This window comes from Vespa crabro, chromosome 10 (assembly GCF_910589235.1).
Source record: "Vespa crabro chromosome 10, iyVesCrab1.2, whole genome shotgun sequence".
Classification (NCBI taxonomy): Eukaryota; Metazoa; Arthropoda; class Insecta; order Hymenoptera; family Vespidae; genus Vespa; species Vespa crabro.
Genome location: NC_060964.1, coordinates 8,308,569 through 8,335,945, shown reverse-complemented (window position 1 = coordinate 8,335,945; position 27,377 = coordinate 8,308,569). Strand labels below are relative to the sequence as shown.

Below are 27,377 nucleotides of genomic sequence, written 5' to 3'. Positions count from 1 at the left end.
CCGCCCCCCACGTCGAAGGACGACGCGAGAACAGCAGTGAGAGCCAGGCCGCCGCCATAGCCGCTCCCCGGGCAACGAAGGAGGAGAAACCGTCGAATTTTCTCTCTTTTTTCTCTGTCTGTCTGTCTGTCTGTCTGTCTGTCTGTCTGTCTATCTATCTATCTATCTATCTATCTATCTATCTATCTATCTATCTATCTGTCCATCTATCTGTCTTTCCGTCTATCTGTCCGTCTTCTTTCTCTCATTTACTTTTTCTGTCTTTCTCACTCCTTCCAATCTCTCACGTCAAACAGCTCACCGCTCGCTCGTTCACTCGGTTGCTTTCATTTCTCTTCCTCTTCCTCTCTTGTTCACTCTTACTCTGTGTTTCTCTTTTTCTTTTTCTATCTTTCTCTCTCTCTTTTCTCTCTCTCTCTCTCTCTCTCTCTCTCTCTCTTTTACCCCTTCGGTCGTGCGTGCGTGCAGTGCGTGCACGTTCTTTGCCCGTATTTGCGCGTACCGTTTAACGTGTCATCAATCGTACCGATCACGCTCCATTTATGATACGCGTTTTTACCATTGCAAAAGGATTTTCGATTGGAGCAATATAAAGGAAAAGGAAAAAGAGAGAGAAGGGCGAGAGAGAGAGAGAGAGAGAGAGAGAGAGAGGGAGAGAGAGGGAGAGAGAGGGAGAGAGGAGTAGAGAGAGAGAGAGAAAGAGAGAGAAAGAGAGAGAGAGAGGGCTGGCTAGTGCGTCAAAGTGTATTCTGCGAAAATGTGATCGGGAACAAAGACGTGGTGCGAGGAGCTTACGTGTCGACTAGGTGAAGTGTCGAAAGGAAGAGTAACGCCGCGCGCGAGATGGTGCGCGATAAACTCATACGTCGTACATATCCCGTCGATGCGACGAAAACTTGTTAGATATATACGACAATCAATTCATGGATTTTCCTGCTCGAATAAATGTTCGGAAGAAGTAAACGAGCGAGCGAGCGAGCGAATGAACGAACGAACGAACGAACGAACGAACGAACGAACGAACGAAAGAAAGAAGAGGACGTGGAGTTCGGACACGTGTCGAATACCACGAGCCAAGCAACCCCCTATCGAAAGATAAGGGAATCGAGATTAACGGCTGGGCTGAGGGTTGACAGGGCGATCGGTGATGCTTGGTACATCTATCTACGTTTACGATACTTTCTTTTTTTTTCTTTTCTTTTTTTTTTTCTTTTCAGGTCAAAACGCGAAAAGGAAGCGCGCTACGCTCATAAACTTTTTCTTTTATTCTTTTTCAAACCAACTGGCAACTTTGTCGATTTTCTCCCTCTCTTTTTCTCTAACCTGTCGGTAAAGTATTCGCTAGGCTTTTCGCGTGAAGGAGTAGAAAGTTCGGCCCTCTTTAAGGAGGCGTTCCCGAGTTACTTACGAAGAAGACATCCGAGCTTGCGTGCCCCGAGCTACAAAATATTTACCACGTCCGATCGATGAACCAAGTGGGAGAGAGAGAGAGAGAGAGAGAGAGAGAGAAAATGTAAATTTGAATTATAGTTGCGCGCGTATTTCAAAGATCCTTTTTGCTAGTAATCAGCCTCTTCCAGTGGAAGAAACAAGATACGAAGGGAACTATACGTGTCATCGCGATTAAGCTTGAATAGCTTAAGAGGAACGATCGATGTCTTATCCGTTTCTCGACGCTCGAACGCGTGTCTACGATCGACGTATAGAGAAAAAAGAAGAACTAACATTCGAGTTTTCTCTTTGAGCAACATAGGGACGCATGGAACCACCGTCGATTGCAGTCTTTCATCTCTTTCATGATCCTTTAAAAACGACTATGTAATAAAGTGCGCGATGTCTTTTGTTAAAGTAACCGAGCGTATCGCGTTTCGAGAATCGGGCGCCGATTTTTCAGGCACCCGTATCGTCGACTCGTTGACGCGTTTCGAAAGGAGCGTAGGTACGTATATAGCGCGCCAATAGAACCTTCACACATACCAACCTGTCTTAGTATGTATGTAATACGTACATAAACGAGCACGTGTGTGCCACACTTCAAAGCGCTCGTTACGTCCTATCCATCCGTTAGATGCCACTCGAGTTATTCACCCCCTCTCCAACTCTACACATATTTTATATTCCAATCCTTTCGATAACGATATACATATTTACGAATCAATCCTATAAATAAAATCCATGCTTCGACGACACCTATTAATTATTCGTAAGAAAGAAAAAGTGATGCACCATGTAAATTAATATACCACGGAAAAGAACGGCTAGATGGTGAAAGAGAGAGAGAGAGAGACAGAAAATGAGAAGGGGAGAAAGAGAGAGAGAGAGAGAGAGAGAGAGAGAAGCCGCTTGGGTCCGGAAATCCGATTAAATGCATTCGGGATGTCGAAAGTCGGTCGCATTAAAACGATCACACTCAACATCATTGAAGACGTCCTTCCGTACTGAAGCATCTTTGGCGCGAGCTCTTTAAACGCTCTCGCGTTAATAAATTCACTAAAGAATATAAATAGATTTGAGAATATTCATGATATATTTATAGCGAATAAGAATAAAAAAGAAACTTAAAAAAAAAAAAAAAAGAAAAACAAGACGAGTATCACGCTGATATTTCCCATGACCTAACCGAACATACTTTTTTGTATTTGTTTTTCTTTTTTTTTTTTTTTTTTTTTTTGCTATAAACCATATAGATATCGATACATGTATACGGGTATTACGATAATAAACGATAAAAAAATTGAATCGAATAAAATATCGAATATAAACTTATTAACGTTAATCCTATTTCAAATTCGATTTGGTTAAGTTAAAAAGTCATTCGTATAAAAGAAAGGGAAACGAATTTGGAGGGGAGCGATAAGAATCGCTCTTTTTTACCGAATAGGATGTTCGAATATGTTAACCGTTATCAGATCGTGCAAAGTATTAAATATCATTTAACATTTGCCAACCGATATATCGCCGTTCATCTCGATTTTTATTTTACATTTTTATCGAGTCGGAAAAATTATTTCTTCATCGACTTGCGAGTATTATAGTTTCTTCTTAGCCGATCAAGCGTAAAGATCTTAATTTAGCGTAAATTAAAAGAGAAAAAGTTTTACGCGAAAAGAATTGCAATCATTTAAGAAACGATGCCGCAAGATTCGAAAAGAAAGTTGGTCGTCGGGAATTTCTATTTTCTTTTTCTTTTCTTTGGGAAAGCGAGGGGGAGGGGAGGAGGTAGGAAGGGGAAGCGGGCAGCGAGGGAAATTAAAAATCTCTTCCGTTAAGCAATTTAACCGATTAGCCGTGAAATGCGATAGTCTTTTCTATTTTCGTAGATAGCTGAAAGGAATAATTAAGGAGTGCTAGACGGGGTTTGATTAAGTGGATGAGTGCTCTCTAGGGTTGCGTCTAATAGAAGCGAGCTTTGAGAAGGACGGGAAAGGAAGGATTTTCGTTCTTTGGTGTATAAACCGAAAGGGGAAAAGACTATTCATCTTTGCGTCGTTTAGGTAACCCTAATGAAGCGAAACTAAAGATCACACTTGATCGGCAAACGTTAAGATCCTTCGTCGAAGCCTAAAAACAATGACAAAAATTATCATTGAACTTTATCTGTGTATGTGTGCGCGAGATAGAGAGAGAGAGAGAGGAAGGCAACAGAGAAGAAAATAATTTGACTTTCTTCGGTAGCTCAAAGAAAAACTCATAGTTATTATTAACTCGGCGATGAAAGGTTTAATTAAAAGTAGTACAATCATATATTTTTCTTTTTCCTATATCGTCTTTTAGCTGCGGTGCCAACTCAACGCCATGAAAAATCACAGTAGGTATATAACGCTATAAATTGAATTTATAAAATTTTATAGGCCGAAATCTGTGCGGGCAGATTCTTGACCCACCTTGTACTCCATTTCGTTGGATGTCTTCATACGAATAGATATTGACAGATTTTAGCTGTGAAATTTCCTATTGACAATTTCCGTAAAAAAGATATTGCTATGCAAGATGAAAGAGAAAGAGACAGGGATGAAAGTAAGAAAGGGGTAAGGCACGACTCTCGTTCGGTGTCACACTGAAGTTCCGACCCCGATTATTCGATCCAATTTGCAAACTAAATATTCCTTGGAATTGTTGAGTGTTGAAGCGGTCCGTGATGACTCCTTTATCTCTTAACATCTTCTTTATTAAGGATTTCGACACGTCTCTCCCTCTCTCTTTTCCTTTCTTTATATTCATCTTTTAATTTCTGTGCATTTATTAAGCCGGTCGATTTAATCGACGTTTTTCTCCCTTCGTTCAAAAGAAAAAAAAAACAACAAAGTTTTGTCTTTCTTCGATCTTTTTTCTTTTCAAACGATCGCTTTTTTGTCTCCTTTGAAACAAGCAATCTTAATTTATTCTCACCCTTTTAAAATCATTTTTATCGTCGATATCATTCACTCGTAAAAAAGTTTATATATATATATATATATATTCATTCGAAAAGGGTATAGAGGGAAAGCGGAAAGTAGGGGGATTGGGATGCGACCTTAGTGGCTTCACTGGGTCATTGGCACGAACGTTGGCTGACGTTGAACGTACTCGGGCGACTCGCGTGACTTCCGGTGCTTAAGCGTCTAGCAATTGACCCTTCGCACCCCGATGTCGCGTCCTCCGCGTACATAACATCGTTGCGCAACGATGCTTTTTCCTATCCTTTTGTTTTCTTTTCTTTTTTTTTTTCTCCATCAAATTGCAATAACATCGCAATTTCTACATCATTGCGTTTTATTTCATTATTACGGTATCATTATATGTATATATTATTATATTTCTGGTTATACGCGATTTAATGAGTTCGTTTTCAAGAGTCAATTTTCATAATTGAAAATCGGAAAATCGACGTGCTGCATTAAGTCGACTCGAGCATTCGTCCTTACCAATTTAATGATCGTTGTTACCAAACGATTTAATTCCGACTTCATGATCATTACGGTCGTTCGAATCGTTGCATACTCATTTTTTTTTTTTTTTAAGAAAATCGTATTTCAGCTACCTATGTTTATCGTAATCCACGTTTCTTCCTCGGTATACTTACGCTAGAAATACTAAACTTAGTAACAACGGAACGTAGAAAAAACATTGAATTTCAAAGATACTCGACCTCGTACAGAACTTTCTTCTATGAATTCTTATTTCGATTTGCATGAATGTTTAGAAATATCGTATTTTCGGAAAGAATAGAAGAGGAAAGTATCGAGTGATCGAAGAAAAGAAAAAAAGATTTAGATTTTATTTGACAACTTTTTTTCAACTTTACAGACATCTACGTACTTAAGTAAATGCGTACCTAGTTCCATTAACTTCGATCGTGCTATTTTTTTTGTTAAATTCTTTTCCTAATCATCTTATCCGTAGCCTTTTTCGAGTTAGGTCATATAATTCGTTTAGAAGTCGCAAGCGCCAAAATAGCAACGATCTCACGCATCTACGAGTTAAGCGCGAGCGACGGAAAACTTTAATCACTTTTATGATTAAAGCAACGCCGCAACATTTTCCATCTCTTTGTACTACGTCATATCCTTTTAAATGTCTCTTCCGTAAGAATTTTTCATATCCAACGTTTTAACTATTAAGGCCTACAAATAATATTTTCTAATCGCCATAGTAAACATTAACAAATATGATAAGAAAAAGAAAAAAAAAGAAAAGAAAGAAAAATGATAAATATCGAATAATCCGTTTTATCTGTAGGACATTTTGTAGGGTAAAAAGTATAACGGTATTAGGCGATAAAGCGTTTCCTGAAAAATAAAATTACCTGAAAGGATAAAGCTCGGTAGTAAGATGGTTCTTGAAGAATTCCAAGGAGAAAAGACGATAAGAGCGTGCAAGCGCGGAATTCCAGGAAGATCAAGGTGTTTTCACGACGAGAGCTTTCTCCTTATTCAATTTCGGCATTAACCTACGTATCCATGTATGTGGCAGCGAGTAGAAATTCCGCAAGATGTCGAGACTTCATCCTGATTAAATTCTCTGATTTATTATCGGCACTATGAATCTTGGAATCGCGAGAGAGTGCAATCATTTGCATAATGGAACCGTATCCCGTAAAAGAATGCTAATTCGACCGAACGAGAATATAGATTTTTTTTTTGTCTTAATATGAACTATATCTTAATGAGAACTTTAGATATGGAAAATATTTTTTCCTTTTCCTTTCAAAATGCGACGGTTTTTCTTCGATCGACCTAGAGAAGAAATCGAAAGCGTGTACGTAGCGCGAATTTGGCCAATATTGTTTGAAATTTCGAGTTTAGGCGTTATCTCTCTCGACGTATCTTTCGAACGAGGCGCCGGCGAAAGCGTCGATTCTATGCGTAGAAAGGAGTGAGTTAGAGAGAGAGAGCGTATGTGTGTGTTTGTAAGTGTGATAGAGAGAGAGAGAGAGAGAGAGAGAGAGAGAGAAGGACGACGTCCTCGTTGCCATGGCGACTCCCGACGAGTTCCGGACAATCCTGGAAAGGTCCGCGAGCGCTGCTAAATGCCCTAAATAATACAACTTCGTCGTCGACTTGCTCCTTCTGGCGCCTCCGTTTTAACCTTTTCCCCACTATTTTTGGATTATCCTTGACGACCTTTATCCCTCCTCCTCAGGTCCTCCTTCCAGCGATTTGAACTACCCTACAAATATCTTATATGAAACATTTTGCGTGATAATAAAGAGAGTATGTAAGAAACTCGAGTGGTCTTAGAGGAAATGTATTTGAAAGGCGAGAAGTATCGGGTGCTTCTTCTTTTTTATTTTTTTTCTCTCTCTCTCTCTCTCTCTCTCTCTCTCTCGATATTTTTGAAATGTAGGTAAATACTTTAGGAATTCGTAAAGGAACGTCAAAGAGCTTTAGCGCGATTCATTGGATCCGAAATGCGATCGCATTACGATCGTATTGGAAGCTTTACTTGCGCGTTAATCCGTTAAAATTAGGTTGAAGTAGCGCAGTCACTTACAACGTTATCCGCATATTCTGTGATCCTCTCGAAGAGGCTTTGCGCGAACTGAAATGGTCAACGATCGGTCACTCTTTCTCTCTCTCCCTCTTTGTACGATTTATTTTGAATAAATTTCGATGTCGATCTCTATAAGCCATGATGAAAAAAAGAAAAGAAAAAAAAAATATACAGCGTCCAAAGGGAAATAGCCCTTGCGGATCGTGTAGGGCTAACGGAGCGTAATCAATGGGGAACGAATAAATGCGTAATAATCGAGGAAGAAATATTAACGAGGAGTGACATTTTTGGCGAATGATTCGCAGAACCTCGAGAACAAATTCAATTTGTTTGTAATTTCAAGTAGAAAGTTGGAAAACGCCACGCGTGGCATGGAACGACATGGTGGGACGAGAGATGCCGGGCGTCGATAATCTCTTTAGTGCGTGTAAACTCGTGTACGTCCCACACTCAAACGATCCATTAGCGTGTCGGTAGGTGTTCTAATAAATGTATCGCGCGAGAACCAAATAAACAGGCTTCGCGTTTACTCGCGATAACCGCGATCGATCGATAGAGAAATTTCCGAAAGTGTCCAGAATTAATATTACATCTCAGGATATTCTCTCGATGGTCGCATTCGAGAAAAATCTTTTTTCTTACGTATTGTCTTTGGATAATTATATTCAACGTGAATCTTTCAATTTATTTAGACCGTCGAAGAAGTCCAATTCAATTTTGACGCTCGAAATACGTTTGAGATTTTTTTGGAAATTTTGAAAAACCGACCACGAACTAGTATCGTAACGATAGAAAAAATTTAAAAGGCGTGCGCGCTACGAGAAATGGAAGTGGAGTAAAAATGTGAATCGTAATAATAAAAGCGGGTCGTTTCGTTGCCTTCCGACCAAGCATGCACGTTCGTCTTCTGCGATTTGAGAAATATGCTTCTCTGAAAAATGGTTATCTTTTTCTTCCACTATGCCTGTACGTTTCTCGACGACAAGACGCAACGTATCCCGCGATTATTATATCTCTTATTTGGTTTTGTCGCGTAGAACGCCAACCTCTTGCATTTACGAGGATGAGGAGAAGGGGAGAGTCATAAATTTCCTACCGTCCTTTGTCGCATCCTCAGACTTGTAGATCGTCGAGATGAGAACGTTAAGTTGTCCATAATTTCGTAGAAAAGCGACTCTTCCGTTGATTCTTTTGACATTTTTATGCATAAGTCGAATGACATTAGCCATCCGGTATGTTTGACGGATAAATGGGCATAAAGTGGACATAAAGTGGACACGAAGTGGACATAAAGCTGCAAGCAAACAAATTCTTTTATAAAATCTTGATATTTTTTGAACGCTTGTCAGAACGTTTTCGCGAAGGGAAATTTTGATCGATTATTCGCGACGATGTTTTTTCAATGTTATCTCTCTCTTTCTTCCTTCCGATAGGATTTCTTTTTAAAAGATCGTTAAGATGTTTGACAATACGACGAATCGTACAAAGTCAGTATCGACGTTGAATTCCAAGACGATTGCCGAGACGATTGTTAGCGATCATATTCCATACGTTAATCGTATGAAATCGAGAAGCAGGAGAAAGCGAAAACGAAGAGACGCGGTAACAATCGAAGCTCTCGATCCGAGGGAAAACTCGATACTTTGATCTTTCACGCTTTTGACTCACTTTGCACATTCTTCCTTGCGTATTTTCCATTGACCAATATACTTTTCCTATGGAAATATTCCCATTTCTATGAATCTCGTATGCACCTACGAGAAAGAGAGAAAATAGATATTTCGTTTTATTTTTCTATTCAATTTACGTAAACTCTTTCGTATTTAAGATTTATGTCTTCGAAACAAAAGTTTGAAACTCCGTTCGAGTTTCTGCGTTAATCCGCTTTTCTTTTTCTCTTATAGACGTGAAGAGGATCGCGTAGGTCGTCCAAGCACGAAATCTAGCGCGCTTCGTCGAAGGAGCGGTAGATGCGCGAGACACTTGTTGCACGTTGCACGACTGCTAAGAAGAGGGAGGGAGAGTGGCTTGGAGGGTGTTGCGAAAAAAATCCAAAGTCGGTGAGAGAGAGAGAGAGAGAGAGAGAGAGGTAGGGGAGATAGAAAGAGATAGGAAGAGAGAAAACGAGAGAGAGAGAGAGAGGAAGAGATGTCGATCAATCGCTCGAATCCGTTCTTCCGTCGAGCTTCCCTTCTCGAATCGTTGAAGGAGAGATCCTTCGCTTTTGGCCATCCTTGAGGAAGAATCGTATTTTCAAAATCACGTTCCCGAAGAGATCTCTTCGGTGATCTGTTCGGCTAAAGTGGTAGAAGACTATCGAAGGGTTGGTTCTAAGGATGAACGGAGGAAACGCGACAAAACGATACGGCCGGTGACAGCGGTGGTGAGGAGGCATCAGCCGGCAGCCATTCTGGAGACGAAAAATAGGATCTTCGCGTCCTCGTCGGAGCCGTCCTATTTGGCCGGCCGTTTCGTTTGGAGGAATAAGAAGAGAAGAGAAACGAAGAAAAGCTGGATCACCTACGTGGAATGTCTTCGGGCGCCAAGCGACTGGTGCAGTCGCTTAGGGGCCGAACCGGTGGTAGTGGTGGTGGTGGCGGCGGTGGTGGTGGTGGTGGTGGTAGAAGCATCGGCGGAGGAGGAAGCACTCGTTCGGATGGCATCGTCGGTGAAGTTAACGTCGTTGGGTCCGCCGGTTCTAGCACCAGTGCGACCAGATTGTGCCATTATGACAGTGGCCACGAACTCGACGAGATCTCCGTCGTCGGCGGTAGCGTCGCCGTCACCGGCGGCGTTGTCATCGGACCTCTTCCCACCCCCACCACACCTTGCCATTGCACCACTCACAAATATGGCAGCGGACAGACCCTTTACAGCATCGCCGGTCTCCCTCCCGCCCCCGCCGCACCCGCTCACAGAGCTCACTCCGGTAAGTTCATACGATTTTACGAACGGAATATTCTTGTCTCAACGAAAATCTACTTCTTCCATAGAAACCGAATGAGTACGTCGATCGGATTTGATATATTATCGTAGATAACGTTTCTTTGCTCACGTACCCTTTTCATTCGCAAGATCAGCGTTCTAGCAAAGAACACGTACGATAACGTTCCTTCCTTTGTACCTAACGAGAGTACCTAACGAGGGCGTGGTTGAAACGCTTGTAAGCGCGTAAAATTATCTGTCATAGTTGTTCTCGATGCGAAGGACCAAGGGATGGTACATATAAATATATATATATATATATATGCATATAGTATATTTTCTTTGTTCCATTTTTCGAATCCTATATAAAATATTAATTCGATCTAAAATCAAAATGAGAAGATTGAAAGGGATCGTAAAACGTTTGGATTTTTTAAGATGATCTACGAAAGAAATAGAAAAGATGGAAATAAATAAATGACAAGGACACTGAAAGAGATTAGTGTCAATTTCAAAAGGACTCCGGTTTAAAATTCATAAGCGCGCCATTCAAGAGCACGCGCTCATCCGACTAGAAAATATTTCGCTCTCGAAGCTTCTTGCTCCGAGTCAAGTTACCGCGAAATCGAAAAGTGATCGATTGTACATGTAGTATAACTCCGGTCAAATATGACTTGATTTCACGATCGCCGTTAGACAAGAACGGATGTTTGTTCTCTTCGTTGGTACCGCCATGCGTGGCGATTCCACGATCGGAATGCAGAATGACCGGATTAACAACGTTAACAAGGGGCATTAGATAGCCTATAATCGAAATGGGAGAGCTTACTAACGAACCCGTTATCGATTCAGTCCAGTCGTTACGATTAACGACGCATTCGATGCGAGGAATCACCGGAGAGCTAACGCGATCGACAGCCGAACGATCGATCCATCGATCGATCTATATATGTATATATATATATATATATATATATATATATATATATATGTATATATATATATATATATATATATATATGGGATCGATCAATCGATCCTATACAGTTTCGAAGCGAACAAAGTTATTTCCGAGGCATTCCGAAATAGAACAGATTGATCGGTCGAAGGTTTTCACGGTTGAAGATCGAACGCGGGCAGAAAATGTTGCGATCCATCCTTTCAAGATTTATCACGCGTCTAAACCGCAATCGAGCATTCGGTCGAATTCATTTTCGGGTTTGGCTTTAACAAAGCATACTATCTGAACGACCCATCGAATTGCTATCTTTTGGAGAATTTCAAATGTTTCGAAATGCTGGATCAACCAATCGTTTCGATTCGATATCGTTTCGATCGGCCGATAACTTTCTCGATCGTTTTACGTGTGTACACCGAAATTCCGATCGAGTTATGTATATATTTCAAAGGTGTCCGACCGTAACGTCCATTAGAGACGAGTAATAAAGTATTTCGAAGGTTTATTATCGAGGAAAAAAGAAACCTAGTCCGATTAATCTACTTATATATTTTTGATACCATTAGAAAAAGAATTTTGTGAGACCATTGAATATTTTCCTGCCCGTCCGGTATTTTCCTTTGACGTTATTCCGATAGCAAAAGACCTCGTTATCTGCGCATACCTATGTAAATTGTACCTATGTAAATTGACCGCGCCATAATATACTTCATGCGAGAGGAAATTTATCGGACGTTAATTAATGACTTTTACTTGAAAATTGCTCAGTATAATCTCTCAAGAAATTCAAACGTTCCCTCGGTATTTTTCTTCCATCCCTTTTTTTCCTTTCTTACCTTTATCTTTTCTTCTCTCTTTTGATTTTCGTAAATACTTTTCATATTCCTTTTGCGTTGGATATTCGAATAATCCATATTAATTTCTCGGATATTATCCTTCTAATTTATAAGACAAGTCGTGACTAAACATAAATTCTGAGGATCCAATTTTAATACGACACCATATACTTAAAGATGGTGAAAAATGACAATTAATTAATCATTATGTTTTTTTTTCTTTTGAAATCATAAATCCCAATAAAAAAATTGATCGGCACATACGTAGTTCGACTAAATTGATTTTTGGGTTTGGATGATCGCTCATTTGAATCGTCCAAAGGAGAAGTAGAAAATATCATGGGTGGTAAAACAGGCGCCTTTTATGATTGTCAACGATCCGTCGAGTCATGTACTCAATTTTCTACAACGTAAACAGGAATCACTTTCTGTTTTTCGCTCTGTCCTTCACTTTTTTCCCTTTCTTAAAACGGCTTTCTCACTGTGACCTCGTTGATATTGTGGCAGTGTTTGTTGCAAGAAGAGAGGGAAGGAGAAAGAGAGAGAGAGAGAGAGAGAGAGAGAGAGAGAGAGAGAGAAAGAGAGAAAGAAAAAGAAATCAATACACGAGTGCTGCTATTACTTTAGGATATTGAATACAGTTACGAAGATCCCTTCGTTATAAACGCAACTACCTTTAACAGTGGACCCTGTTATCGTCGTCTCGTACGGCTCTGCTTCTGAAAGCCGATTTATTTTCTCTGCGCGCGTACAAACTGCCTTTGAAATTAATATCGAGACATCGAAGATGTAAACGCGCCTTTATATTCCCTTTGCCTTTGTTCGGAAAATCTATTCCCGAAAGATGAGTTTATATATAACGCGATGTATAGACTACCTATCTCGAGCTTAACGTCGTTTGTTCAAAATATCGAATCTAGTTGAAATCGATATCTTAAGGATAGTCTAAAAATAGCTGCAACCTTGCAAAGCGAAATATTCGCGTAAATGTTTATTTCAAAATAATATTATATAGCCACGCTGTGAACTCTCACTCTTAACGAATAACAAGGTTGTCCAATTAATTGGCCTTACGGAAATAGTAAGGACAACTTTTGCGACTATATTAAGGTAAAAAGAGTATAGATATAGAATGCGAGATAAGACTCTAAGAGGGTTAGACTCTTCTTCCTAGGGCTCGTTTGTATAAATTTACCTACGAATATAAAAGAAATTGGCTCGACGCCACATAGCATTCGACATTATCGACATACCTATGTATGTTACATGAGACTTAGTTTGGGATCGAAACTTTCTTTTTCTTTCGTTCCTGTTTCTTTTTTCTATGGAAAATAACAAACGTTAGGAAAAAAAGAATCATACATGTTTCCTTATTAATCTGAGAAGATTGGATAATTTTGGGCAATGGAAAGGGTCCAAATAGTTTCGCGGTTACTTAAGGTCGTTGGTTTAACCTGGATGAAAAGTGAAAATTCGATCCGTCCAATGGAACGAAAAAACAAACAAAGAAAAATTTGCGACGAGGAAGAAACAAAGGCGAAAAAGGGGATTAAAGGAGAATGGCGTTGTACGCGAGGTGCACGGGGACGTGAGGAGGGAGAGTGGGCGGTATTCACGGCGGCATACAACGAGTGTAGAAACTGCTAAAGCTTTAAGCACTCCGGTGACGCTAACGCAACCACAGAGTTTACAAAAGAGTTACAATGTAAAGAGAAGAGACAACATTCGAGGGCGGCAAGTGTATAGTCAGAAACGTAGAATCGGAACTTTAGTGTGTAACATACAAACAAATATCGGTATGTTGTTCGGTTAAAATTATAAATCGGTTGACAGGAGGAAGATTCCAACAATAAGGAGGGTTCGCTAACGCTTTTCTACGAGATGTTTGGAAATTTCTGACGAAATGTCTAATGTTATGTTTCGAGGTTGAAATCGCCGTAAGCATTACACGGTATTAGACCGTAGTTCTAAAAGGATTGGTTTCGTTGACGATCGAAAGAGAAGCGTCAGGGATTTCGTGGAAGAGTCCGGATTAGCCATCCTAATGATAGGGCATATACCTAGACAAAGTTACGATAGAAGTCACGAAGGGATTAAAGTTGTCTCGGTTTTACACACGGATACGCGAAAGGTTCGCGCCCTACTAGGAAACTAAATTAGCGAACGCAAGGGTATTTAGGGAGAGATAGCTCGATATCGCGAATAGCTATGGCTAAGAGGGGATCGAGGTTACGATAGTTTGACGGAGGTTAAATTGCGGCGAATGGCACAAACAGGAATTAACCTCAACAATTACTCGGCCCTTTGCGGCCTGTAAGGTCAATATCCCTCGAGGTCGACTCGTCTATCGGCTCGTATTATCGTTTAGTCGATCCTCTAAAGTACGTACTATAATATCACCTTCGTCGTGGTTATACTTATTGATATACCTATCTCTCTCTCTCTCTCACTAGAAGCCTTATATTTGGTTTTGCGTTGTTATATCGATCAATGTGCCAAAAAATATGAATTCGTCCGAATGAATGAGGATGACAAGGGTAGTGTCTCTGGAAGAGAAAAGTGTACTCTCTGAAAAACGACGAAATATCCAAAACATCTAAACCAATTCTTAGTTGCAAAAGGTTTTATCGTAATACGTGTATTATTCAATTAAAGATATTACATGTTCCTCCTTTACGAGTGTAATCTCTGCAACGGATCGCAGAGAAATGGAGGAAAATTTACGCTTCATAATATTTCTCAATAATGGTTCCCTCCCAGTTTCACGAGCTATCATATGATAGCGTCACCGCAAATCATTCTCGTAATATCGTTATACGATCGACGCTTGCCTACGGCATTTCACAAAGTTCTTTGATAAAAATGATGAAACGCACGAAAAAATAACATCCATGGTATATCGATAAAATCCCATATTTATATTTCTCTATCCCTCAAGCATTTAATATTCCATTCTATTAACAATTACTCCATTGAGGAGTTTCGTCGACGGAACAAAATAATGGTGCAGTTTGCTAATTGCACTTCTTCCCTATTATTAATCACCCGCATTCTGGAAACTTACATACATAAATATGTAGATACCTAGTTGTCGCGTGTTTATTCTGTTATTTTCATGCATTACTTGATAAACAAGGGAAATTTCGATGTAAATACGATCGTAAAGAGATATTAATAAAACGGGAGTATGGAAATAATAACGAAATGAAGTTATTAAGAATGCGAAGCTCGTTAAATTTACAGGGAAACATCCTGTAGTAGTAGTAGAAGGTAAAAAGCATATCTGCGTATCGTACACACACGTGTGTCTCTCTCTGTGTGCGTGCGTGCGTGCGTGCGCTGTGTGTATAGATATATATATATATAGTTTTTCTCTCGATAAAAGCTTCTCGTCTTGTGCTTAATTCTACACAATGCATAAATAAACGTATAAATAAGACGATTTTCATCCAAGTCAACGTTGCGATATTCAAGGAGTAGAGATACGCGAAAAGGAAGAAACATTGCGATAAAACGAGATAAATAGAACGAATCATAGACCTGGTAGGACAATTACAAGCCCTGCTGGGTTGCGCGCCGTGGATGACTCGTCGTTTTATAATCAGATAAGCTATTTCGTTTATGCCATTACGAGTTCTAGCGTGCGAATCGGATCTTTGCCAACGATAACGGTGGTAATTTATGCATTGGCCGCGCCCCAACGAACCTCCAAACGTTTAATCCGAAAATATGTGTGTTCGGAGGTTACCGAGACGACAACGACGATGAGACGCATCCTTTAAACGTATTATTCCAGGGTTACCAAACATACGCTTTCAGCGGTATTCCAAGAGCCTAATCAGAATAAGGACAAACACGCTCAAACAGAGAAACCCGGAAGAATTTTGGGAGGTATCTTTGGATCGTTAAACCTCTTTGTACTAGACGCGAGAGGATCCTCGTAAAGTTTTCTAACGTGTTAATACAAATTTGATCTCCCGAAAAGCAAATTTCTAGTGTCAACGAACCTTTGGCATTTAAGTAAATTAGAACAGTTTCCCTCGAATCCAATTACGAATGCGTTTTGATGTATCGAGAATAGAAGGACACATTCCTACGGAACGTCGACACTGTCACGAATCGTTATGGTTCGACACGAACAAATATTTATATTTGGGAACCTCGACACCGTCAGAGTTTCGGTATTAGTAGAGCCCTGTAACGAGGACCCTTATCTCTTTGCAATTACATATATATATATATATATATATATATCTCATGGGATGTAATCTACGTGTATGGGGCTTTGTTTAAGTGCGTTATGTATGCAGTTTACCGAGAGTACATTTGGTTCATCAACTTGATGCCTTCGAGTTCTCCCCGCTTCGCTCATGACAGTTGTTCATTTATTTCATCTTCCTTCTTTTTTTCATTTTCTTCTATCTCTTTTTCTCCTTTTTTTTTTTTTTTCTTTTTTTTGAACATCTTGGAGCCAATACCGCGCGCTAACGATAAAACACTTTCCCATGAGAATAATTTTATCTTGGTGAAATATTATTCGATGAGATTTTCTTGTTTATGCTTATTGCACCAACTTAAATTACTAAATTACATCGCGGAACGAACGTCGAGAACAATTTAATTTGCGTTCTTTTAAAACAGTTTGAAAAGTTCTTTAATAGAACTAAAAGTAAGCAAAATATTTTTCAAATCGAATGGGGGAAATCCGCTTGTAGTACTTGTAACTACAAGAAAAAGAATTGAAATATTGAAATACGAAAAAGGATTTTAGGCGTCCTAGTGTACGAGCAAACTATTTCGTTAATTATTAATTCACGGAAAGCCTAACTTTGGTTCGTTTCGACACGGTAATTTGAACATAATTCGTTAACGACAAAGTTGAAGCGTTAGCTTAGGTTAGCTTCGTCCTAGTAGAAATTGTTTAGAAGGGCTAACCGTAACGCCAAAACCAACGAGTCAAGAGGAGCAAACTAGGAGTTAACACCTGACGTCGTATAATCGACTACATTCCGTGCGTAATTGCAAATCGTGTTTCCTATGAGAAAGAATTGAGAGATAAAGAAGACCGAGGTTGTTTCTTCAACGTCGAGGGTAAATTAGCAAGTAAGAGCGACGTCATTTTTAGATTATTTTTTTTTTTTTTTTTCTTTTTACTTTCTCTCTCTCTTTTTTTTTACGCCGTTAAGAATTGATTAATCGAAAACGATGAAAAGATCGTCGGTGATCGATTTCTTATTATCGCAGTAACACGATGGGAGTAGCTATGTGAAGTAGCGATGGAGTATCTCGATGGAGACGTCAAGAGTGCGCGACGTTAATAAAAGGAAACCTTGAGACTATCGCTTATGTTGGAAGAAGATTCTACGTAGAAAAGAGGCGAAGACGATCGAGTGGAAAACTCGCGTAATCCCAGCACAAACTGGAGAATCTCTTCGGCATAGTATACGGCACTTGGAAAAACGTATTTCCTTCCTCTACGCGTCTCTTATTTATCGCGTTTTCTCCCTCGTTAAGTTTCGAAGGAAAAATGAAGTTGTGCGTTTCTTGCGAAAATTCGTTGGCGCAGCCGGTTGCCATTGCGAGCCCCCCTTTTGCCGTATAACCATCACCGCAACCTCCCCGTACCTTAAACTTTCTCGTCGAAAGTTTATCCAGAAATTGTTTAGTCTGCTCGATCGCACAGACGACGATCGAGCTTTGTCGTCGTCGTCGTCGTCGTCGTCGTCGTCGTCGTCGTCGTCGTCGTCGTCGTCGTCGTCGTTATCGGCGTCCTCGTCACGAGGAATGGAAGCTCTTGTACGAACTTTCCTGCGTTACCACGACTACCGGGGATAAACTCCTTCGATCGTACGATTTATTCGTTTATACAACTTTTGAGAGATTGTACGAGAGTTGCTTTTCTTCAACTTCTTTAGATCTTAAGATCATGCATCCCAAATACTTTCCGAAAAATTTCACAAAGAAGTGTTACCCGACGATTTCAAGATAATAAAATAATACTTTTACATAGTCGCCGGCCAAGTAATACTCTCCCTCCTATTTGTCCGAGATATATGGGGATAAAGTTTATTTGTTTAAGATATGTGTCTGTGTACATACTTTTTTTCCCTTTTTTCTTTTCTTTTTTTTTTTCTCTCTTTTTCCTTTTTTTCATTCCATCGAGAACAAAAGACCGAAAGCACGTTCAATAGTTGAAATTAAATGAGATGTTTGCGAGAATAGCAAGAGATTGGAAGGTATTTTTCAAGGGCTGCCTGCTGCTGGTGCAAGGTGAAGCGAGGGATGCGAATAAGCTCGGTAATAGTGCAATTATTTTCAGAATAGTCGACATCCGTTATCCATAATAGTACCTTCTTGAACGGCATGAGATATCGATTTGATGAGTAAGTTTCCTCGATAAAAGCTTTACTCCTTTTGCTTTTAACTGCGAAGATAGATGCGAGGAGCTGCACTATGTAACGTTCTCTCTCTCTCTCTCTTTTTCCTCTTCGAGTAAATTTACCTACCTTTGCAATTTAGCGTCACAAGTTTTTTTTATTGACAACCACAAATAATGAGTACGGATAAACGGTCGTATGTATACGAAGAGACGAATGGAATGGTAGAGAGGTCTGTGAGAAGCGATCGGTCCGTAAACCAACATATTGTCGGCTATTCGTGGAAACAATGAAAGAAATAAAAGAAGCTCGTGTTTTTCTAGGATGAGAGACTCACTTGTCCTTCCTTTCTTACTATCTCATACACAAAATTTTGCCGTGATTTTTCTTTTGTTCTTTCTGGGTAAAATGAAAGAACGGTTAGGTAATCTTCCCCAAAAAAATATATTCTTTCTTTGGATCATCCTCGAATCATCGTTTGTTCTCTCTCTCTCTCTCTCTCTCTCTCCATTTTTCTTCAATACGATCGGTAAATCGTTCGAATCTACTTATCTTTAAAAAGGAATAAAAAATAGAGATGAAAGAAGAAAAAGATAAATCGATTCTTACCAAACGTAATTATTCAATGTGCAAATATTATATTTCATGCGTTTTTACATTCATTCTTATTTTACATCAATTCAATCGTGCAATCTTTCGGAGCATACTTCGCATCGAAATATTCGCCATAAGAGCAACAAGAAAATTTAATTTTTAAGCCGATGTGTATGAAAATAGCAGACTTTTATCCCGAATGAAATTGAAAAATAATATTCCTATCCTGTCTAATCTACTTTCTTTCGTGGCTTCTCAAATATCGCGAGATGGAAGTTTTCTACCTTCCTGTCTCATCCGTCTACTTACTTTTGCTTTACAAGATATAATCGATATTTTTTCTCCTTGAATGAAGGAGACAGAGAAAGAGAGAGAGAGTGTACGTATATGCATTGCAATTAAAGTCCTTCTATCGTCATTGTCCATATTTCTGGCAAGAATAAAAGATTCTAATGTATTGACGTACATACATAAACTGTGTTAAAATCAAAGACTCGTAAGGATGTTCCGTGACAGAGACGTCTGACTCATGGACAGAGTTTTTCCCATTAAATGCTAACAATACAAATTCAAAAATAGGTTAGAGAAGACAAAATCGAATTGCATTCGTTTAAAATCTAAATATAGAACTTCCGTTAAAGTTTCATTTTGTCATATATATATATATATATATATATATATATATATGCATTTAGTATGTATGCCGATGTTACGAGGCTATCAATGATTTGCATGACTCGTCACGTTTACAGTTTCATTATACTCGCTGCGAATAAATCCGAGTTATAACGCTTTTAAACGTTTTACGACCTCACCTGTCCACAAATTTTCATTGTTCCACAGTGTATTCGTTTACATTCGTATTACCTTCCTTGACTCACAGTATCATTAACGATTTTAGGTTGTATTCCAACATGAATTTTTCTTTTTTTTTTTTTTTTTTTTTTTTTTTTAATTTTTCGATTCAATAAACCTCAAGCTATGTACGTGCGTTTATTAATAGGTAATGTTAATATCGAATATCATTCATTTTGACGTGCAAATATCTCTATATCATTTTAGCATCAGTCGCCGTTCAACAAGTCGTATATATACTTTAACAATATGCATATATGCATATATATACACACATGCGTATGCTTATTCTAAACGAGCAAATAATTAAAAAGTGCTTGACGACGTTTAAAAGCGCACGACACGTTTCCGATGCGATCGATGAAGTAGGATTAAAAAATGAAAAAAAAAAAAAAAATAAAACAAAAGAAATAGAAAGAAAATAGAGAGCTCCCAATTAGAAAGAGGACGCGAGTCATTTTATTGATGAAAAAATCTCATGGACTTAATACCGCCGTCTTAATACTCTTAAGAAAAAGGTACTGCTTTTAGGAGATAGACTGGATTTCGTTCGAAATAGGAAAGCTTTTTATTCCGTCGAGCGTCTCGCCATTTCGTAAATAGAACGCGAGGATTCTAGTCGAGCTCGTTCCTTTTTTTTCTTTTTTTTTTTTTTTTGTTTTGGAAGCTTCCGAGTAATTGACTTTTTGTTTCTATTTTCTTTTTTTTCTCTCTTCCAAATAACTTATCAATAAGCAATCCGTCGTATTAAAATATTGTCTCGTTCATTGTATTCGCGTAAAGAGATTGAAATAACTTAAGCGAGTCAGAGTATAAATAATGTACGTGCATCGATCTCGAAGCGTTCAACAACGTAACACGATTGCCACGTTAAATGTGCGTCGACGAACCTTTAATCGTTACAAAACGTTTGGCTCGTGCGTCACTCGAGCTTGCGCATCTTGCTAGCGAGCTTTGCGGGTTACAGTTCGTGGTGATATACGAGCTGCAATTTATGCAATGACGTCAGCGTCAATCCCAACCTGTAGCTTTCGATCGGGATTACGTTGCCGATGTTCGATACCAGACAAATTGTGTTTGCGCGCGTCGTTAGATTCGATTTCATTGAATATTTAATTATCGTTAAATGACGGGCATCGTCGTAAGCGAAAATTTTGAATAAAAAGAAAAAAAAAAGGAAAGAAAACGTATCGCCGATTAATCGAATCTACGAGAGACAAAGTGACGGGAGCGTCGCCTTTGAGAAGCTCGCAAAAAATATCGTGGTGAAGCATAAGACTCTAAGCGAACGTGTTTGTCGGTTTAGGTCCTTTCCCACGTTATGAAATTCAAAGCGTTCCTAAGCACCTTTCGCATACTTTCAGAACCCTCCTCTCTTCCGTTTTTCTCTCTCGGCAATTCGCTCGATCTCCGCCTTTGGCATATACATAGCTATATATATGTATATACATATACATATATATTATTAAGGACGATGCATAAGACGTAAGTTACATTCGGATATACTTGCATCCCATGTGAATTCTAGCTAAGTTAAAGCGACTTATCTACCGAGAGAGAAACGAATCGCGACACGTTCATCGTCGCGTTTAAACTCTCTCTTCTAACAAATCCAATTTCAAAGGTGACCGTTTCCTTCGTACCCGTTCGAGAGAAAACGTTTGCCTCGATTCGCAAATCCTACTTGCTATTTACCTATAACCTACTTAAGTATCTGTTACGTATAGATACTTGTCATGGTCAATTTTATCGACGCGAGAACGCGAGAGAGATAGATGAAATTTCAAACGCATCCCGAAGATTTTCCTTTTCTTTTCGACGAAGCTTACACAACTTGGCAAAGTTCCATCGATTCAAAGATATTTCTATTTACGATAAAAAAAAAAAAAAAAAAAAAAAGAAGAAGAAGAAGGAATGAAAAAGAGAAAAAGAGATTTACACTCAACAGATCACGCCAGGATATATCGTGTTTCGAGAGTTGGTTCGAATGGAGTTCCGATGTAAACGTTTTGCATACATAAGAACGTAGTCACGGAATGCACCGTTCAAAAGATAGAACTTTAACGCGTCAAAGATATTCGTCGTAGACTATTTCCGTATTTCTTTTTCAGCCGAGAGTGGTAAATTACATAGGTACGTACATATATATATATATATATATATATATATATCGACTTGTGAGGACGATAGAAATTTGCGAATAGACGTAAGCATCCGAACATAAAATGGCGAGGAGCTTGACGAGTGTGACTTTTCAGGCGGTATCGCATCGACAGCCGGCGGAACGATCGATCGTCTAAGTTGCGGTTCCGTGTCCGCGTTAGGGTACGACATCATCGATAAACACAGGGACGGTGGTATCGTTGAGACGCCCGGAGGAAGAAGAAGAGGAAGATCGGTGCTCGCGAGAGAGAGGGAGGATGACACGAAGAGCGCGAAGAGCGCGGAGAGCGTCTCCAGGGGCGTTCTACACTCGAGACAAAGCCTCCTGGATCTTGTTAGCAGCAAATTCATGAGCCGACACACACCGACTCATCACTACTATCAACAACAGGTTCAGCAGGTTCGTTTGTTTCTCGGTGTTAAATATTTGGCAATTCGCGAATACTTTGCGAGCTCTTGCGCGCGAGAAAACCGAGCTCTACGTGGATTTTCTTTAGCTTACATTTCTTGCAGAATTCTACTTTCTTTTTTGTTTCTTTTTCCGCCGCATAGAAAATGAAATGAAATATTGGATCGGCGCGAGCCGATGATAAATCTGACGAGTTTTCGAGAGATAAACGCGTGCATTGGGCTTGTTCTCGCGAGTAGCATCTTAGTCCTTCGTGCAGGTATACTCTGTGTCGCAGCGATACTTTGGCTCGTCCCGCGACTCGCTTCAGGGAGCCTACGTGAATCGCGGAGCGAGCGAATTGGATCTCAGCCGTAAACCGAGGAGGAGGGACCAGCAGAGGGGTAGGATTAAGTTGCCGTACGCGGTCGGTGCGACCCCGTCGCGCGATCAATCGCATCTTCATACGCCGGCCTCCATCAACCACCTAAGTAACTTCAGCTGCAACGGCACCGAAACGTGAGTCTTTATTTGTCATTAGCTCTCGTCAATTAGCTTTCGTTCTAATCGATTACGTAGAACGCTAATCATTATCCTTATTCGTTGTCCGCTTTGTCAGGAGGTATACGGCCCAGCAGCAACAACAGCAACGCGGTAGCAGAGGTTTTCCCGGTCAAGCTGGAACGAAAGGTTTCCGTACCGGAGCGCCAAATTGGTCCTTCATATTTGATCCCGCGGGACGACTTTGTTATTATTGGTCGATGGTGGTCTCTCTCGCCTTCCTTTACAACTTTTGGGTCATCATCTTTAGGTTTGCCTTCCAGGAAATCAACGGTCAGTGAAATCTACTCTATCTTTAGACTATCTATAGTTTGATCAGAGAAAAGCGATCGTTATTCGACTTATCGCGCTCAACTTATCGATCCGAACTCGTCAGAAGGAATTTGAATCTTTCGCTTCCTTTCTTCGCGTAGGCGAAACGTATTGGATTTGGTTCTGCCTGGACTATTTCTCGGATTTTTTATACGTCCTGGATATAATCTTTCATATTCGAACGGGATATTTGGAGGACGGCGTTTTACAAACCGACGCCACGAAACTTCGGAATCATTACACGAACAGCACTACGTTTTACATAGACATTCTGTGCCTGCTGCCCCTCGACTTTTTATACTTATCTATAGGATTCAACAGTATGCTGCGAAGTTTTAGACTCGTTAAAATTTACCGGTGAGTCTATCTGTGTCTTATTCGTCCCGTTATCGTTCCAATTTTCTTTTTCTTTTCTTTTTTCTTTTTTTATTTTTTCCTTTTTTTTTTCTTACAAAGTCCTCTAACGATAAAATTCCACGCTCGAATTAGGTGTAACCAAAATCGTTCGATCTTGTGATTCGATTTGTCGTTCGATCGGTTGCTGCACAGGTTCTGGGCGTTCATGGATTGGACCGAGCGACACACGAACTATCCAAATTTATTTCGTTCCACATCCTTGATACATTATTTGCTGGTGATCTTTCACTGGAACGGGTGCCTCTTTCACATTATTCATAAGAACAACGGTTTTGGCAGTAAGGATTGGGTCTTCAGCAACTCCGAAACCGCGGACGTTGTAAAGCAGTATCTACAAAGTTACTATTGGTGCACCTTGGCACTGACCACCATCGGTGATTTACCCAGGTAACGAACGATAAACATTCTTCGAGCGAGCGAGCGAGCGAGCGAGAGAGAGAGAGAGAAAGAAAAGACCAATCCAACGCTCTTTTTTCCTTCTTTTTCGTGCGTCGACCTGCCGTCGACCGACCGTCGTAACGAGAGAGACCAGTGTATGTGCGTGACTTTTTCTAGGCCAAGAAGCAAGGGCGAGTATCTCTTCGTAATAGGTCAGCTCCTTTTTGGTCTGCTCCTATTCGCCACGGTACTGGGACACGTGGCGAACATCGTAACTTCGGTCAGCGCGGCACGAAAAGAATTTCAAGGTGAGTCAATGAATATCAAAGTTTATAAGCCATCTCTAGTAAACTTCAACATTTTATCCCCAAGCATGTTTCATTTTCGATATTCTTCTCTTTTACCCTTTTACCCTCTCTCTTCCTTCCTTTCTTCTTTTTTCTCTTTCTTTTTCTTTTCTTTTCTTTTATTTTATGTTTTATTTATCTCTTTTTTTTTTTTGTTTCCCTTGTGAAAAACAGGACTCTCTTTGAACGAATAAAAAAAGGTTCGCACTAGTTACATTATTTTTTGTACGTATACGTAGAGAAAGAGAAGCATTGGTTAGATTTTGAGAGATCGTACAGCAAGAAATTTCGTTCATTTACTTCCGAAAAGAGTATCCTTCTTTCGTGAAACACGTACGATTATAGTTTTCTTGATTAATCCAAGCTCGTTTCAGGTAATTTTTCGCTTTCTTACTCTCTCTCTCTCTCTCTCTCTCTCTTTCCTTCTACAACTGAATGCGGATTCGTTTCTCTTTTGTTCGAAAGGCATTCTTTCGACGATTACTGCGGTACGAACGGCAACGTCAGCTTAAATACCGTAACGTGACCAAATGGAGAGTACTCTTCCAAAGGCTTTCGCAAGTTGGCTATCGCGTGGAAAAAAAGATGATAAATAATTTCATTTTCAATTAAGTCTGAACAACGAATAGAAGCTTAGTTTTAGCACTAAACGGTAGCTTGTTTTAATTTCTTCGCCGCAACTCTACCGCATTCGCGTTCTCCGCAATGTTCCTCCTGCCTGTTCCTCATTTCGTATTTTTTCTCTTTTTTTTTCTTTTTCTCCGTTTTTTTCTCTTTTTTTTTTCCCCCCCCATGTGCTTACATACGAACAAAAAAAAATGTTTGAAACCAATTATGTAAAAGCAAATTTTACAGAATTTTATTTGGAAAATGTACCAATCCAGAGTCATTAACATGCTTGCGAGAAAGATTCCAATTAATTTATTTATTCGTTTACGTTTTGCATTATTAAAGTTAAAATAAACAACGGTACTCTTGCGAGAGAGGAAATTAAACAAGAAAAACAAGATATACCTACGTACACCTACCTATAAAGAATAAAACGAGTTTTATATCGATTTACGCATATTTATAGACCGACGTATGGATTATCTATTTCTGTAACTACCTCTACTTAATCTATAAATTAGAAAAGAAGCGCAAGATTTTTATTTATAACCAATAATTCCTTTATAGTTTGATAATGTATCGCAGATAGGATACGTAATATATCATTGTAATTGGGTTAACGAGATTTTCGCGTTAACGAAACGGAATGAAGTATCATCGATTAAGGGAAGGAAAGTAAGGCTTGATTATCGGCAAAGTACGAATAAGAACAACACGAGTCATTCATTTTCTTAGGTAAATGGAACCGACAGAAAAATACGATTTTCGGTAATTACGATGGAATGGCTCGTTTTCTAGCTACTTCGGAAAGGTCGTTTATGAGATAAGAGTCATTTATAAGGTAACTTCCGACTTGCTCGATAGCGAAAAACGGGCCGACGATTTTCTTCCATCGATGCCAAATGACTCCTTGAATTTGTTCATTACGGGTCTAGGCAAACGTTATCTTGGAAATTCTTTTCTTTTTCTTTTTTTTTTTTTTTTCTTTTTCTTTTTTCTTTCCACAAACATTCCAAATAATCATTCGTGTTTGGAACGTATATTGGTACGTGGTTCGATTTGTTCGTGATTTCCTGCTATTACGTCGATAAATTAAATGTTACTTTAATGCGTTATCAACGATAAAATCGTATTCTCTTTAATGCTCACGTTAGAAACAAGAGAGATTGAATCGAATGATGGAAGGAAAGAAGCAAGGAGAATCGATCGGACGAAGTCGAGAAACGGAAAGAACGAGCCTTAGCGTATCGCTTCGATTTCCTCGTTTTAAATCGTCGAACGGTTTGGGAATAGAGGTGGGAAAGAAGTGTAGCAGCATCGCGTCGTAAAATTAAATCGACGCGGAAACCGCCCCGGTGGTGCGGTAATCGAAACGTAAAACGAAACGATTCTCGTTGTTTCGCAATTTTTTTTTTCCTTGTTCTCTCCTTTTTTTATTTCTTTTTCAACGAAATTAAGCGAGCCTTGACGTAACCGTCGAAACAAAGCATACGATTTTTTGTTTTCCCATCAGTACTCTGGTAGAAAATTCAAACTAATGGAAACAATGAAATGTTATATTTTTTTAAAAAGGCATTCGACCCGAGATACGCGAAATAAAAACAATTCTGACATGCATGTATTCTATATTTCGACATTCGTTTATAGGATTCAGTCGTAAAAAAGGAAAAAGAGGGAGGGAGAGAGAGAGAATAGAGAGAATCAAGATGCGTTCTTCGTATTATGATTTTGACGAAAAAAATGAGATGATCAAAAGTAGGTAAAATTGTAGGAATACCGTGGAAATAGTGGAAATGGTGGAAATAGAAAAGCGAGATTAAAGTGGAATTAATATTGCAGAGATAATGTCTACGAAAAGAAATTCGTAAGGGATATCGTGAAACGCTGGAGGATGTCAGAGTTGTAAGGGTAATCGCGACGCTCTCGTCGTTACTTTTACAATTTTCCCGAGGAAATGAAGCTCCGTTAGGGAAAAAGGTTGATGGGGGGTTGCGTTAGAAGGATCGTCGGACATGGCGTCGGATATCTAGCGTTCTCGGTGCATTTAACTTCGTATCTACGCTGAGCCAGCGGAGCAACGATAAGCCTTTTAGATTATCATCCATCGCATTACGATTACGATGTACGCCTACTCGAGCATCTAGGCGCCAGCTCGGCGCGTCTCTAGTCGATTCGAAAATTCACCTCTCGTTTATGAAAATCGAGTTTGCCGCGCCTCCGCCATCTCGTCCACTTTTATCAACAAACTAATTACGAGAGAAACGAAATAACGATCCGCTCTTTCCCTCTTTTGTTCACGGACAACGCCTCATAATAACTCGTCCGTAAAAGAGCCGTTTGTCTCGACTTTGCTCATTCGTTCGTTCAAGAAATAACGCGTTAGGACGAGATCGCAAAGGTATTACTGGAAAATTACTTGTCCGTCCGTCCATTCCTTTCCCCGCCCGCAAGATTACTTTGAGTAATTGGATGGACGACGCGCCTATTGCGGAACAAAGACGCGAAGAGGTATTAGGACTGGGTTCCGTTGATTTTACGAAATTATCTCAAACAAAGTAAACGGTGCAAAATCGTAAAGCCGGACGTGTATAGGTAACTTTGATAGTTCGTCGAGACTCTCTCTCTCTCTCTCTCTTTCTCTCTCTCTCTCTCTTCCGTGTTTCAGTCGGTGAGCTAACCGCAATG

At 39.6% G+C, this 27,377-nt stretch overlaps 1 protein-coding gene across 10 annotated transcripts in view; it reads left to right on the top strand.

The window, feature by feature from the left end:
* The window catches only part of LOC124427235 (cGMP-gated cation channel alpha-1), a 53,386-nt gene continuing 26,009 nt past the window's right edge, over window positions 1-27,377 (top strand). For 3 of the 10 annotated variants that reach the window (XM_046969855.1, XM_046969856.1, XM_046969848.1), the window contains exons 1-8: window positions 1,336-1,939; window positions 8,877-9,901; window positions 21,776-22,080; window positions 22,349-22,587; window positions 22,688-22,902; window positions 23,043-23,298; window positions 23,491-23,745; window positions 23,914-24,044. In XM_046969855.1, coding sequence (XP_046825811.1) covers window positions 9,502-9,901; window positions 21,776-22,080; window positions 22,349-22,587; window positions 22,688-22,902; window positions 23,043-23,298; window positions 23,491-23,745; window positions 23,914-24,044 — 1,801 coding nt within the window. In that variant the 5' untranslated portion in view covers window positions 1,336-1,939; window positions 8,877-9,501. Of the gene's footprint in view, window positions 1,155-1,335; window positions 1,940-3,774; window positions 3,809-8,876; window positions 9,902-21,775; window positions 22,081-22,348; window positions 22,588-22,687; window positions 22,903-23,042; window positions 23,299-23,490; window positions 23,746-23,913; window positions 24,045-27,377 lie in introns of those variants that run through there. The other 7 variants (XM_046969853.1, XM_046969852.1, XM_046969850.1 and 4 more) reach the window with 7 other exon arrangements.